At 40.5% G+C, this 13,756-nt stretch overlaps 1 protein-coding gene across 1 annotated transcript in view; it reads left to right on the plus strand.

Annotated features, from left to right (window-relative positions):
• The first annotated feature begins 766 nt into the window (after positions 1 to 766).
• LOC129836451 (inactive phospholipase D5-like) overlaps positions 767 to 13,756 on the plus strand; it is a 73,984-nt gene continuing 60,994 nt past the window's right edge. Inside the window, exon 1 of the mRNA XM_055902630.1 lies at positions 767 to 1,039. Within this exon, the coding sequence (XP_055758605.1) occupies positions 914 to 1,039 (126 nt within the window). The 5' untranslated portion in view covers positions 767 to 913. The remainder of the gene's footprint in view (positions 1,040 to 13,756) is intronic.

The following is a 13,756-nucleotide window of genomic DNA, read 5'->3' on the forward strand; positions in this document are numbered from 1 at the left end:
GGGTTACGTTCCGAAAATGACCCGCGATAAGTGAAATCCACGAAATAGAAAACTTTTTTTTTTTTTTACAATTAGCAACTATTACATGTATACAAATACAGTGACTCACGTGTAGGCCGTTTCACTGCTCTTCAGACTGGGCCGCTGCATCCTGACTGCGCTCTGCAGTGTTCTCTTCTTCTGAAGCCCGCGGTGCAGGTGTGTTTGTTCGGGAGAAGAACATAGTGATAGGCAGCTGTTGTCGCTCTTTTTTCTTCTTTGCAAAAAGATCCTTGTACACCGACATGCCACCATCGATTACGTTGGAGAACTGTAATGAACGGCTCATCAAAGGGTCCCATTCCTCAGCTACTCGCTTAAGTTCAGTGGCCATTCGCACCATGGTTGCTAAGCGACCAAGCGTTAGTCTTATGTACGTTTTATGTACGTACACATAACTGCACGAGACGACAAAATGATAGCACAATTCGTAGCATGTTTTGATACAAGAAGCGGGAGTGAGTTTTTAGCGAATCAGAATGCAGAGCACAATGCACCAAAAAAAAAAAAAAAATGCATTATGAAAATCCGCGAAATAGCGAATCCGCGATAAGTGAACCGCGAAGTGGCGAGGGATCACTGTATACAGTATATACCAAACTAAACATATCATACTAAATGGAGCGTCAGATTTACATACAGAATAATACTAAATGCTCTGAGACCAGGTTGGCCAGCACCGACGGCAGTGTTGCTGACTCTACTGGGGTCTGATCCTGACGGGGGTCTCTTCTTCTTCCGTCACGCTGCATCAGCAACACAACACATGGGATCCCTAAGTCATACAGCTAGGGTGGAGACCCACTCCAGGGGGCTGAGCAGAGGGCTTCTCCAGCCCAACCTGACATGAGCCAAGCTGCTGTCAGGGGACTTTATGGAGCTCCAGCTGAAAGGGGGTGGTCCCCCAGTGGTCCCCGCTAATACCATATACAGAACCGTCCAGCAGCAGGATTACTCTGCAGGCGTCTGGCTCCGCAGGAAAGAGAAAAAAATTGAACATGTAAGCCAAGGGATCATTGTCTAATAAGTTGCTGTAACTGAAATCTATAGATTTCTCATGGCTGTTCTATATCTGTTTGCAAGTTGTTGTCTATTATGTATTTTTATCTGGTTGTTTCTATACTTCAGTGTTTTGTGTTAGCATTTCCAGTGGTTATTTGTTATATATATATGCCTGCTGAATGATCTTATCTGCTCTAGTAGCGACTTCATTTTCTGACGTAAATTATACAGTTGAACGTTATTACTGCAGACTGGTGTTGTGTTATTAATTACTCTTTACAGTGTAGAAGTTAGGGTCCAGAAGTTTAATGGATAAGCTGCTGCAACCACTGAATGTTTTGCGACAAGGGAAGGTACGCTAAAGTCAGACTGTACTGTATGTAAATTCTCCCTGTGCTCAGTTGATGCTCTTAGTGGATTGAGCCTAATGTAGATGAGTTTATTGAGGATAGAGAGGAAAGATGTTCTCCTCGTAGCCGTACTATGAACCAAAACTGATTTATCTGTAAGTAATGCTTCAAAGTGCTCTTCTTATTGAAGGAGGTCAATATGAGTCCGACAAAGAAAAGCTAGTTTCTTGGCTTGCTTCCAGTCAGTGTGTCTTAAAAGGTTTCTATTTATATTATATCAAGACATCTATAAAAATGCAAATGTGCCTGTAGATATGGTCCAGTGAATTTTTACCCTAGTGTCTAGCCTACGGCCGGCAGTTTGAACTGGAAATGGTGCGTTGAATATTTGATGGTTTAAAGGGATTGGGCCGTGTTTATATGTGATGCTTTCCAAGCCCAGCTGTCTGCTCTCACTGCTTACGAAAAGAGGAGGAGAGGAGAGAGTCTGCATCTTCAGCCTCTTCAAAACCTGCAGCACTCCTCCTGGCTGCCTGTTGTGTCACAGCACCCAGTTAGCCAGCTCTTACCCCTCCCTCCAAAACCAATTTAATGGTTTGATGAAGCCGTGTCCTTTCTGAGTTTCACTCTTTTTCTACAGAGAAAGTTGTAGAAACAGTAAAGTATGTCTTGAGCAATAAAGTATGCTATTTTACTGAATTCGGAACAGGGCAATAGAGCTAATTTCCGACAACAAAACAACACTTGAGATGATGTATTCTGTAACACCTTGCTTTGGTGAAACTTGAGTCTTCGAGGGCTAAAGTAAACAGATCTGTAGTCATGAACCGTCACTCATCTTAAATCAACTGTGAAAGGTGGGAATGGGATGTTATCTTTGTTTTGCTAGGAGAACTCGGAAACTCATAAACAGCGAGCGCCAAGAGGCTTGGGGAAATTGCTCGGGAGAGTCGTGCTGTGGCATGAAGCAGTAGAGGTGCTATGCTTGCTGTTGACATAAAGCAGTGAAGATTGTAAATGGCGTGGTGTTAATGTAGATGTTCTTCTCTATCAGTATCCCCTGGACTCAGTGGACTGTGTGGGTGAACCCCTGCTGAACCCATCATATCACACCACACAGTGAGAGTTTATTTTGCACTGAGATGAGGAGTTATCTGTATGAGTTAGGACCAATGATGTCTATAAACCCTGGATTGATCATGCTGGGTTTAAAGCCACAGGTTGACACTCCTCCATAGGAATGAATGGAATTCAAAGGTCAAATAGGGAGTGCTTGTATTTGTCCTGTTTCACAAATGTACAAGTGTGTAACCTGTTCAAGTGTGTGGTGTGAAATTGCATTTTTTTTGCATATCCCGCACACCCTGAGACACACTCTGAGAGTGAGGTCACAGCATGGGATTAGCCATTATTGATGGTGACCCTGAAGCAATTAGGGTTAAGTGCCTTGCTTCAGGGCAGATCAACAGATTTTTCACCTTGTCAGCTCAGGGATTCAAACTAGCAAATTTTTGGTTACTGGCCCAACACTCTAACCGCTAGGCTACCTGCCACCCTCAGTATTTCAATTACATGTTTCAAGAACAAAATTACATGTATTTAAGTATTTTTGTTGTTGTGTGGACAGTAACATTAATAATAGAAACATTTAATTTTGAGGATTTATTTTATTTTTTATGCTTAGTTCACATAATATAATTTTTAAAGTATGCATTAAGGTGTGTAATAGAAAAACATGTGGAAAAAAACAAATGTAGATATTAATAAATGTATTTTATATAGCATTTTATTTATATTTTTCCTAGCCAGTGTGCTTCCAAATCTGCATTGCTTGCTCTATGGGGTTTTTCGTCTGGGTGTCGGTATCTTTTATCCGTAAACTGCAAGATGGACCCAGTTATAGCGTTCTCTTTTCATCAATTTTTACCTTCGTGGCTGATAAACACGCCCCGTTAAAGCGACTTGGGGTAAAAAATCGAACTAATCCTTGGTTCTCCTGTGATTTGAAAATCCTTTTTCAGCAAAAGAATCAAGCATGGGCCTTGGCGAGGAAAACTGGTGAAACAGCTGATTGGCTGCTTTTTAGGCAATTGAGAAATAAATGGACTGGAGGAATAAAAAAGGCAAAATCTAGGTATTTTTTGATGCTATGACAAAGTCTGCTGTTGATCCCGCTAAATTCTGGAAAACTCAACTCACTTAAACGAGGAAACTCCTTGACTTCCCTGCCGAAGCAAATTACATCAATCTGGGATCATCAGTGACCAAACTGAAATTTGTGATGTTTTTAATAAGCATTTTATTTCTGCTGGTTTTCTTTTTGAAAGAAAAAATGGGCAACATGATCCTGACCGGTCTATTGTTTCAGTCCCTCTGCCTTCAGCTGTTGTGAAAACAGTAAGCCGGTTTTTAATTTTCAAAAAGTCACAGAAGATGAGGTCTTATCTGCACTATCTGCTATAGATTCTAAGAAATTATTAGGCGCTGACAATCTGGATCCATATTTACTCAAGTGTGCGGAACCTATTATTGCTGGTGTAGTGACGCACATTTTTAATCAAACATTTGTCGTAGGAAAGATTCCTAAATCTTGGAAAACAGCTTTTCTTTTACCACTCCTGAAGGGAGGTGATGGTAGTGAATTGGATAATGATCGGCCCATCTCTAAGCTCTCCTGTTTGGCTAAAATTCTAGAGTCACTGGTGAATAGGAAACTACAATATTTTTTAACTGTTAACAATACTCTTTCTAGTAATCAATCTGGCTTTAGACCTAAACACAGTACTATTACGACCACTGTACGTGTTGTAAATTATATTACTAATGCCCTAGATAATAGAAAGTACTGTGCCGCCTTGTTCATAGATTTATCTAAAGCTTTTGACACTGTAGACCATGCAATACTTTTGGGTAAGCTGTCGTCAATAGGACTGGGACTGGATGCCTGTCGTTGGTTTCATGACTATCTAAAGGATAGAAGTCAGGCTGTTAGAGTCGACGGCATCTAGTCAGAGCCATTGGAGTTGGTTAAAGGGGTCCCACAAGGTTCTATACCTGGTCCATTACTGTTCACTCTCCACATAAACAATATCGGTGATGAGATAAGAAAGTGTCAAATTAATTTATATGCTGATGACACTGTCATGTACTCTATCGCTTCAACAGCTGACCAAGCATTATCACTATTGGAGACAGATTTTAAGATATTACAAGGGTCTTTTTATACAGCTGAAACTTGTTTTAAATGCAAAGAAAACACAACACATTTTATGATTTTTAATAGGTTCAAAAAGTTGGTTGAAAATACACATGCACTTAAGAGCTTAGATGGTTCTCGAATTAATCAGGTCTCTGCATATAAATACTTAGGGATATGTTTGGATGATAAACTGTCTTTTAAAATGCATATTGACGAACTTTGTAAACGGCTAAAAATCAAGCCAGGCTTCCTCTATAGAAACAGGACATGCTTGTCCTCTACAAATAGAAGACAAATTGTGCAAGCTACTTTTATGTCTGTTATAGATTATGGGGATATTATTTACATGCATGCTACGGCATCAACACTTAAATCGCTGGATGCTACTTATTGTGCACTTAGGTTTATTACGGGTGCTAGCTACAGAACTCACCACTGTGTTTTATATCAAAATGTGGGTTGGACTTCGCTGTTCGTGAGACGAGAACAACATGCTCTTGTGTTTGTCTATAAAGCACTTCTGAATAAACTACCTTCTTATTTATCATCACTCATCAACATTATAATTCCTAAAACCAGGTCTCAAGCAGGGATTACACTTGAGGCCCAAGCGATTTCCACAGATTTGGGTATGGCTGCCTTTTCCTGTTACGTTCCTTGCCTATGGAATAGCCTGCAGACTAAACTTAAACTTGAGACTCTTGTCGCCCATTTTAAATATTTATTGGAGCATTTTTATTTTTTGTATTGCTTGTAACTGTTTCGGGTAATGCAAGTTCTTGTGCTGTTAGTAGAATAACCTATGTGTAAATGAAATCTGTTGCTGTATTTAAAAAAAAAAAAATGTTTTATCTGTGATCGTTTTGTTTGTCTTGTTTAGTTTTTAATCATTGTACCTAAACTGTATGTGTAAACATGTATACGCAAGGCCCAGCTGTAAAAGAGACCTTGGTCTCAGTCTGTGTTCCTTGTTGAAATAAAGGTAGAATAATAGCAGAGTGCTGCTTCGTCTATATAGCTTTGACTAAAGGCAGAAATAATCATTCTTATAACAAATCTAGTGTTTGATATGTCAAATTATATTGGGTATGACCTCTAGCTAAACTCCCCTGGTCAATGTTCATATGAAGGAATTTGAGAATGCCAAGTCTCAAATAAAACATCCTTCAACATCAGTAGCATCTGTCCCCTCCTGTCAGGAAGTTTCCACTAGTAGAACACAGCTGGGCAAATTGTCTCACTCCCATGTCAGATGAGTGATGTATACTCCAGTTACCTATGGAGATGAGGAGTTATCTGTGTGAGTTAGGACTCCTAGAAGAAACCGGTTCATTTATTATTTTTTGGTCTCCAGAATCGCATCAGAGAAGTCTACTTCAAAGTTGAATTGAACAGAGAAAATTGTATTTCAAAGTGTGTAGCTGTGAGCTGCTTTGTTTATACAGATTTGACTGGTGGCAGGAATAATCATTCTCAATTCGTGTTCGATGTGTCGAATTACAGAAAGAGTAGCCTAGCTGTTGCATTAGTAACGCCTAATTGGGGATCTAAACAAATAAATCCGTAGCCTGTTTTGTTTCTTGGAAAACAGACTAGCAGCTAGGTGAATGGTATCATGGGTGAGGCATTCTCTAGTTTAATAAGAAGCAGAGCTGTATGTGAGCAGTGTTTGATCTAAAGATGTAAGACACATTGCCTTAGTTATAGTGCCTTTGAACTTTGCAGGTTGAGTGTATTGATGCAAGAGAACCTTTCTACTATGGCAAATGGTAGTCAGCCTCCAACAGGGTGCAGCGTGTCCGGAGCGGTTTTCTTCTTAGGGACAGATTGAAAAAACCCTAGCTGTGACAGGAAAACTAATCGAATCAACGGCCAGGTCTGACAGGCTGCCTTCTCGCCCGTTTCCTCAATGTCTGTTAGAGTTAAAGATAAGGGACAGTTAAGGCACAGCCTTGTCTCTGCTGGTACCACACTCACCCCACATTCAATCCCCCAACTCTCAGAGTGTTAGTTATGACCTGAAATGACAAGAACCATTATGTCAACTTGTAGACTTGCCAATTAAGCTTTTACTTCCAAACTTTCTCCTCTACCAAGGGTATGAGTGAAACTGTTGTTTCGTTATCATCATAGTTTAATTAAAACATAAAAAATGTCTTCAATAAATGTAAGGTTTATTAGATGTTTTATGCATTGTGATTGAGTTTTTCTTACATCTGAGCTGACAGTAGCAAGAAAATCCCAATGTACTGTACAGACACATTAAACCATCAGCCTGGGGAACATGCCAGGAGCTACATCAGGGAGATGAAAGAGAAATGAGGATAAAGTTTTAGTTTAGCTTGGCAAGCATTGGTTTTGATATTTCAGAGCAAGAATAGACCATGACAACACTACAGAACCTTATTGTCCAGTGTTTGTCTACAGTCGTGTCCAAAAGTTTTGAGAATGACACAAATATTAATTTCCACAAAGTTTGCTGCTTCAGTGTCTTTAGATATTTTTGTCAGATGTTACTATGGAATACTGAAGTATAATTACAAGCATTTCATAAGTGTCAAAGCCGTTTATTGACAATTACATGAAGTTGATGCAAAGAGTCAATATTTGCAGTGTTGACCCTTCTTTTTCAAGACCTCTGCAATCCGCCTTGGCATGCTGTCAGTTAACTTTTGGGCCACATCCTGACTGATGGCACCCCATTCTTGCATAATCAATGCTTGGAGTTTGTCAGAATTTGTGGGGTTTTGTTTGTCCACCTGCCTCTTGAGGATTGACCATAAATTCTCAATGGGATTAAGGTCTGGGGATTTTCCTGGCCATGGGTCCAAAATATTGATGTTTTGTTCCCCGAGCCACTTAGATATCACTTTTGTCTTATGGCAAGGTGCTCCATCATGCTGGAAAAGGCATTGTTCGTCACCAAACTGTTCCTGGATGGTTGGGAGAAGTTGCTCTCGGAGGATGTGTTGGTACCATTCTTTATTCATGGCTGTGTTCTTAGGAAAAATTGTGAGTGAGCCCACTCCCTTGGCTGAGAAGCAACCCCACACATGAATGGTCTCAGGATGCTTTACTGTTGGCATGACACAGGACTGATGGTAGCGCTCACCTTGTCTCCTCCGGACAAGCTTTTTTCTGGATGCCCTAAACAATCGGAAAGGGGATTCATCAGAGAAAATGACTTTAACCCAGTCCACAGCAGTCCAATCCCTGTACCTTTTGCAGAATATCAGTCTGTCCCTGATGATTTTTCTGGAGAGATGTGGCTTCTTTGCTGCCCTTCCTGACACCAGGCCATCCTCAAAGTCTTCGCCTCACTGTGCGTGCAGATGCACTCACACCTGCCTGCTGCCATTCCTGAGCAAGCTCTGTACTGGTGGTGCCCCGATTCCGCAGCTGAATCAACTTTAGGAGACGGTCCTCGCGCTTGCTGGACTTTCTTGGGTGCCCTGAAGCCTTCTTCACAACAATTGAACCGCTCTCCTTGAAGTTCTTGATGATCCGATAAATGGTTGATTTAGGTGCAATCTTACTGGCAGCAATATCCTTGCCTGTGAAGCCCTTTTTGTGCAAAGCAATGATGACGGCATGTGTTTCCTTGCAGGTGACCATGATTGAATGAGGAAGAACAATGATTCCAAGCACCACCCTCCTTTTGAAGCGTCCAGTCTGTTATTCAAACTCAATCAGCATGACAGAGTGATCTCCAGCCTTGTCCGCGTCAACATTCACACCTGTGTTAACGAGAGAATCACAGATATGATGTCAGCTGGTCCTTTTGTGGCAGGGCTGAAATGCAGTGGAAATGTTTTTTGGGGATTCAGTTCATTTGCATGGCAAAGAGGGACTTTGCAATTCATCTGATCACTCTTCATAATATTCTGGAGTATATGCAAATTGCCATCATACAAACTGAGGCAGCAGACTTTGTGAAAATTAATATTTGTGTCATTCTCAAAACTTTTGGCCACGACTGTATGTGGCACATTGGCTACTATAGCCACAGATACAGCAGAGGGTGCTATCGTCAAGCCTAAAAGAAGCGCTAAGGACCTCAATGTTATGGTCTAACGGAAGTGATGCTGGCGGCTTTGAGCTTTAATTTACATGGTACCATAACAATTTGTGAGAATCTACATACAGTGCAGTCGGAAAGTATTCCGACCCCTTTAGTTGTTCCACATTTTGTTACTTTACAGACTTATTTTAAAATGGATTACATAGTTGTTTTCCCTCGTCACGCTACACACAATAACCCATAATGACAAAGCAAAAACTGGTTTAAAAGTTTTTTTGCAAATGTATTAAAAATGTAAAACTATGACATTTACATAAGTATTCAAGCACTTTACTCAGTACTTTGTTGAAGCACCTTTGGCAGTGATTACAGCCTCGAATCTTCTTAGGAATGACTCTACAAGCTTAGCACACCTGTAATTAGGGAGTTTCTCCTATAGCAGATCCTGCTATAGCAGATCCTACTTTGCAGATCCTCTCAAGCTCTGTCAAGTTGGAAGGGGAGTGTTGCTGCACAGCTATTTTCAGGTTTCTCCAGAGATGTTCGATCGGGTTCATGTACTGGCTATTTTTACTCTTTTTACTCCACCCCAGGACATTCAGAGACTTGTCCCGAAGCCGCTCCTGCGTTGTCTTGGCTGTGTGCTTAGGGTCGTTATCATGTTGGAAGGTGAACCTTTGCCACAGTCTGAGGTCCTAAGTGCTCTGGAGCAAGTTTTCAGGATTTCTCTGTACTTTTCTCCATTCATCTATGCCTCGATCCTGACTAGTCTCCCAGTCCCTACCGCTAAACAACATCCCCATAGCATGATGCTGCCACCACCATGCTTCACCGACTGGATGGTGCCAGGTTTCTTCCAGATGCGACGCTTGGCATTCAGGCCAAAGAGTTCAATCTTGGTTTTGTCAGACCAGAGCATCTTGTTTCTCATGGTCTGAGAGTCTTTAGGTGCCTTTTGGCAAACTACAAGCGGGCTGTCATGTGCCTTTTACTGAGTAGCGGCTTCCGTCTGGCCACTCTACCATAAAGGCATGATTGGTAGAGTACTGCAGATATGGTTGCCCTTCTGGAAGGTTCTCCCATCTCCACAGAGGAATTTTAGAGCTCCATCAGAGTGACCATCGGGTTCTTGGTCACCTCCCTGACCAAGGCACTTCTCACCCGATTGCTCAGTTTGGCTGGGTAGCAGCTCTAGGAAGAGTCTTGGTGGTTCCAAACTTCTTTCATTTAAGAATGATGGAGGCCACTGTGTTCTTGGGGACCTTCAATGCTGCAGAAATGTTTTGGCACCCTTCCCCAGATCTGTGCCTCGACACAATCCTTTCTCAGATCTACGGACAATTCCTTCGACCTCATGGCTTGGTTTTTACTCTGACACGTGCTGTCAACTGTGGGACCTTTAGTCTTTATAAAGACGTGTGTACCTTTCCAAATCATGTCCAATCAATTAAATGGTATTTCTGTTTCTTTTTTTTATACATTTGTAGAATCTTAAACCTGTTTTCACTTTGTCATTATGGGGTATTGTTTGTTGATTGCTGAGGATTTTTTTTTTTTTTTACCATTTTAGAATAAGGCTGTAAAGTAGCTAAATGTGGAAAAAGCCAAAGGGTCTGAATACTTTCCGAAGGCCCTGTATACATAGCTACCTCAATTACCTTGTACCCCTGCACATCGACTCGGTACTGGTACTCCCATTATATAGCCATGCTATTTTTACTCGTTATTCTTTAGTCACTGTGTATTTATCCTCGCGTATTACATTTTGTTTGGTTGAATTTTGCATATTTAAGTCTGCAATGTTGAAAAATGACCCGTAAGTAAGCATTTCACTGTTAGTCTACACCTGTTTTGCAACGAAGCATGTGACAAATACAATTTTATTTGACATGCACATAAACACTTTCTGTAATGACGTGCCAGTGGCGGCAGGTAGCTTAGCAGTTAATGTTCGGCCAGTAACCAAACGGTCATTGGTTGGAATGCCAGAGGTGATTCTATTATGACTTTCCTTTAGCAGCACTTATACTTTCCAGTTGTTCAACAAAACAATGACGTTCCAGTAGTGGGAGAGGCATGCATCTGCATCGAGATAATGACACGGGTTCGCTTGTGGTTTTCTACGTGCGCACGTGTGTGTACGTGCTCATTAGACAGGGCAGCTGGGCCATGTTGACTTAGTGTACTATAAGTAGATGTACAGTAACTTTAGTCTACTGTAATTCTACTGTAAGGTATACTGTACTATAAAGTATACTTAGTCTATTTCTCATCTACTTAGTCTACTTAGTATAATGCTTAGCCTACTGTAAATTGGCCTACTTAGCCTACTGTAAAGAGTCGTTGTGATAAGAAGAATTTTTGCTCTCCATTTTATGCACATACAGTATGTTTTTGGGACTTGTAAGATGCATCACTATTATGAAAAACTAAGTAAAACTACAGTAGATTTCGAAATCTATTGAACAGCTATTTTGAATGAAATCAATAGGAATAGTAAGCGATCCTGATAGCCAACTTGTATGGTATGTCAGGTTAAAACAGAAGGTTGTTGTATATTCTCTATATGCATCATCTCAACTGTCAGGTCTGACCCGGTAAACCATTATAGGGTACCCCGCTTCAGTAACGGTTCAGCCGCAACCCTCAAGACCTGCTCAATCACCAGACATTTCCAAATCGCGGACACACACAAGTACTTGACCCTGTAGATTTATTTTTAATTTTTCAATAATTATTTATTACAAAAGACACAAGGAAGGGGTAACATTAAAGTAATAGAACATGAAGGACAAACAATACAGCATCAAGACACTGTCAAACATGTATCAGTCTTTCCGCAACAGAGCAACAGAGCCATCCTTATGTGTGCATGATGGTGTATATGTCATAGTTTCCTTTTTCTGGATCACCATCTTGTGAAACCCGATTCATCCAAGATCAACCCACAGTTCCCCAATAGCTGTCCCTCAACCATTCCAGACCTTTCCCACAGCCCCCCTCCCCTCTCCGAAGAAGAAAAATACAATTAATTCCATTCCCCAACCCCAAGAACCCCCCAATGCACCAACAACCAAGAGAATGAACTAAAGAAAAAAAGGAAAAGACAGAAGAAAACAGCAAACAACAATGCAAAAAAAATAAAAACAAAGGACATCAAGGACAACTGAAATCATAACAGCAATGCCTACGTTATATGTTTGACACTATTACATGTATGTGTGTGTTCTTGTATGTGTTTATTTGAATGAGAGTGTGTGTATATGCATGTGTACCAACACCTGCACAGCATTAGCCTCAGGCAAACCGGCATTAGTTGTAAAAACACTGCCACTTAGTGTCATTCAAATGTACTTTTATTATGTTTTATTTGGACTTTTTTTTACCCTTTATCTTTTGACCATCATTCTCTCTATCACACAGTGTCTCAATTCCACATACCAACCCTCAGCTTCCCTCAGCCCATCCCGTCTATCTCTGCTGGCCACCCACTTCGTGTTTCTACTCAACACATATCTTTCAACTATGCTATGATGTTTAACGTACAATTTAAATCTATCTAATCGAATAGAATCTACAGATTGCGTGTTGAAGATAAATACTTTTACTAAGAGTATTAGTATATTAGTAATTGACTGACCCGGTCTCTCCAGATCTCCTATCAATACTATTTCTAGGGTCAATTTTAGATCAATGCTATGCATTTTCAGCCATTCCTGAACCTGAGACCAGAAACAGGCTACCTGAGGACAATACCAAAATAAATGGTCTATTGATTCTGTATCCTCACAACAAAATCTGCAGAGCTTCGATGATTTTATGCCCCAAATATTCAACATTTTGTTGATGGCAAGAATTCTCTATAATAATTTTAGCTGAAAAGCACGAAGTCTTGAATCTTGCATTGTTTTATATATCAACTCATACACCCTGTACCATGGAATCGGTACATCAAAAATATCTTCCCAACTATTTTGCAATCTGTATGGCACAGTTGTCAACATCCTGGTCAAATGAAACTGGTATACTTTCCTATTTATGCTATTTTTATTCCTCCCTGTAGACTTATCTAACGTCTATGTCAGACACATTCGCCTAATATACCCAATTTACTCAAATCCCATCTGCACTTAAGGCATTGAACTTCCATGTGTATTATGCATAACTGTAGATAGTTCCCCATTTGTTTTTCGTAATAGCATTGTTAATCATAGCTTTCTGAAATCTGCATTTGTACTACCATCAGTATTGTTGAAGTGGGGACCATTACTATAATCAGTATTGTTGACGTGGGGACCATTACTATTATCAGTATTGTTGACGTGGGGACCATTACTATTATCAGTATTGTTGACGTGGGGACCATTACTATTATCAGTATTGTTGACGTGGGGACCATTACTTTTATCAGTATTGTTGACGTGGGGACCATTACTTTTATCAGTATTGTTGACGTGGGGACCATTACTATTATCAGTATTGTTGACGTGGGGACCATTACTATTATCAGTATTGTTGACGTGGGGACCATTACTATTATCAGTATTGTTGACGTGGGGACCATTACTATTATCAGTATTGTTGACGTGGGGACCATTACTATTATCAGTATTGTTGACGTGGGGACCATTACTATTATCAGTATTGTTGACGTGGGGACCATTACTATTATCAGTATTGTTGACGTGGGGACCATTACTATTATCAGTATTGTTGAAGTGACCAGAATATTGTTCTCAACAGCGTCCTGGTCATCTTCTGCTTGGCAAAGTCTAAATGGATAGATACAAAAGTTGATATTGTTTTCTTTATCAGACGTAAATATTTTTGGGTTTTTGTTTCTATACTGTATTGACAGTAGAAAGTGCACTTGGAAGAACATTATTTTATCTCTGATTCTCCCTCTTACTCATTCATAAAGCAATTTAACGACTGGATGTACAAGCTTAGAAAAAAAGCTCCGGTCTAGAACCTAAAAGTGTTCTTCGCCTCTCCCCATAGGCGAACCCTTTTGAAGAACCCTTTTTGGTTCCAGGTAGAACCCTTTCGGTTCCAGGGAGAACCTTTTCTACAGTGTTCTACATAGAACCTAAGAGTTCTACCTGGAACCAAAAAGGGTTATCCTATGGGGACAGCTGAAGAACC

This window comes from Salvelinus fontinalis, chromosome 37 (assembly GCF_029448725.1).
Source record: "Salvelinus fontinalis isolate EN_2023a chromosome 37, ASM2944872v1, whole genome shotgun sequence".
Lineage (NCBI taxonomy): Eukaryota > Metazoa > Chordata > Actinopteri > Salmoniformes > Salmonidae > Salvelinus > Salvelinus fontinalis.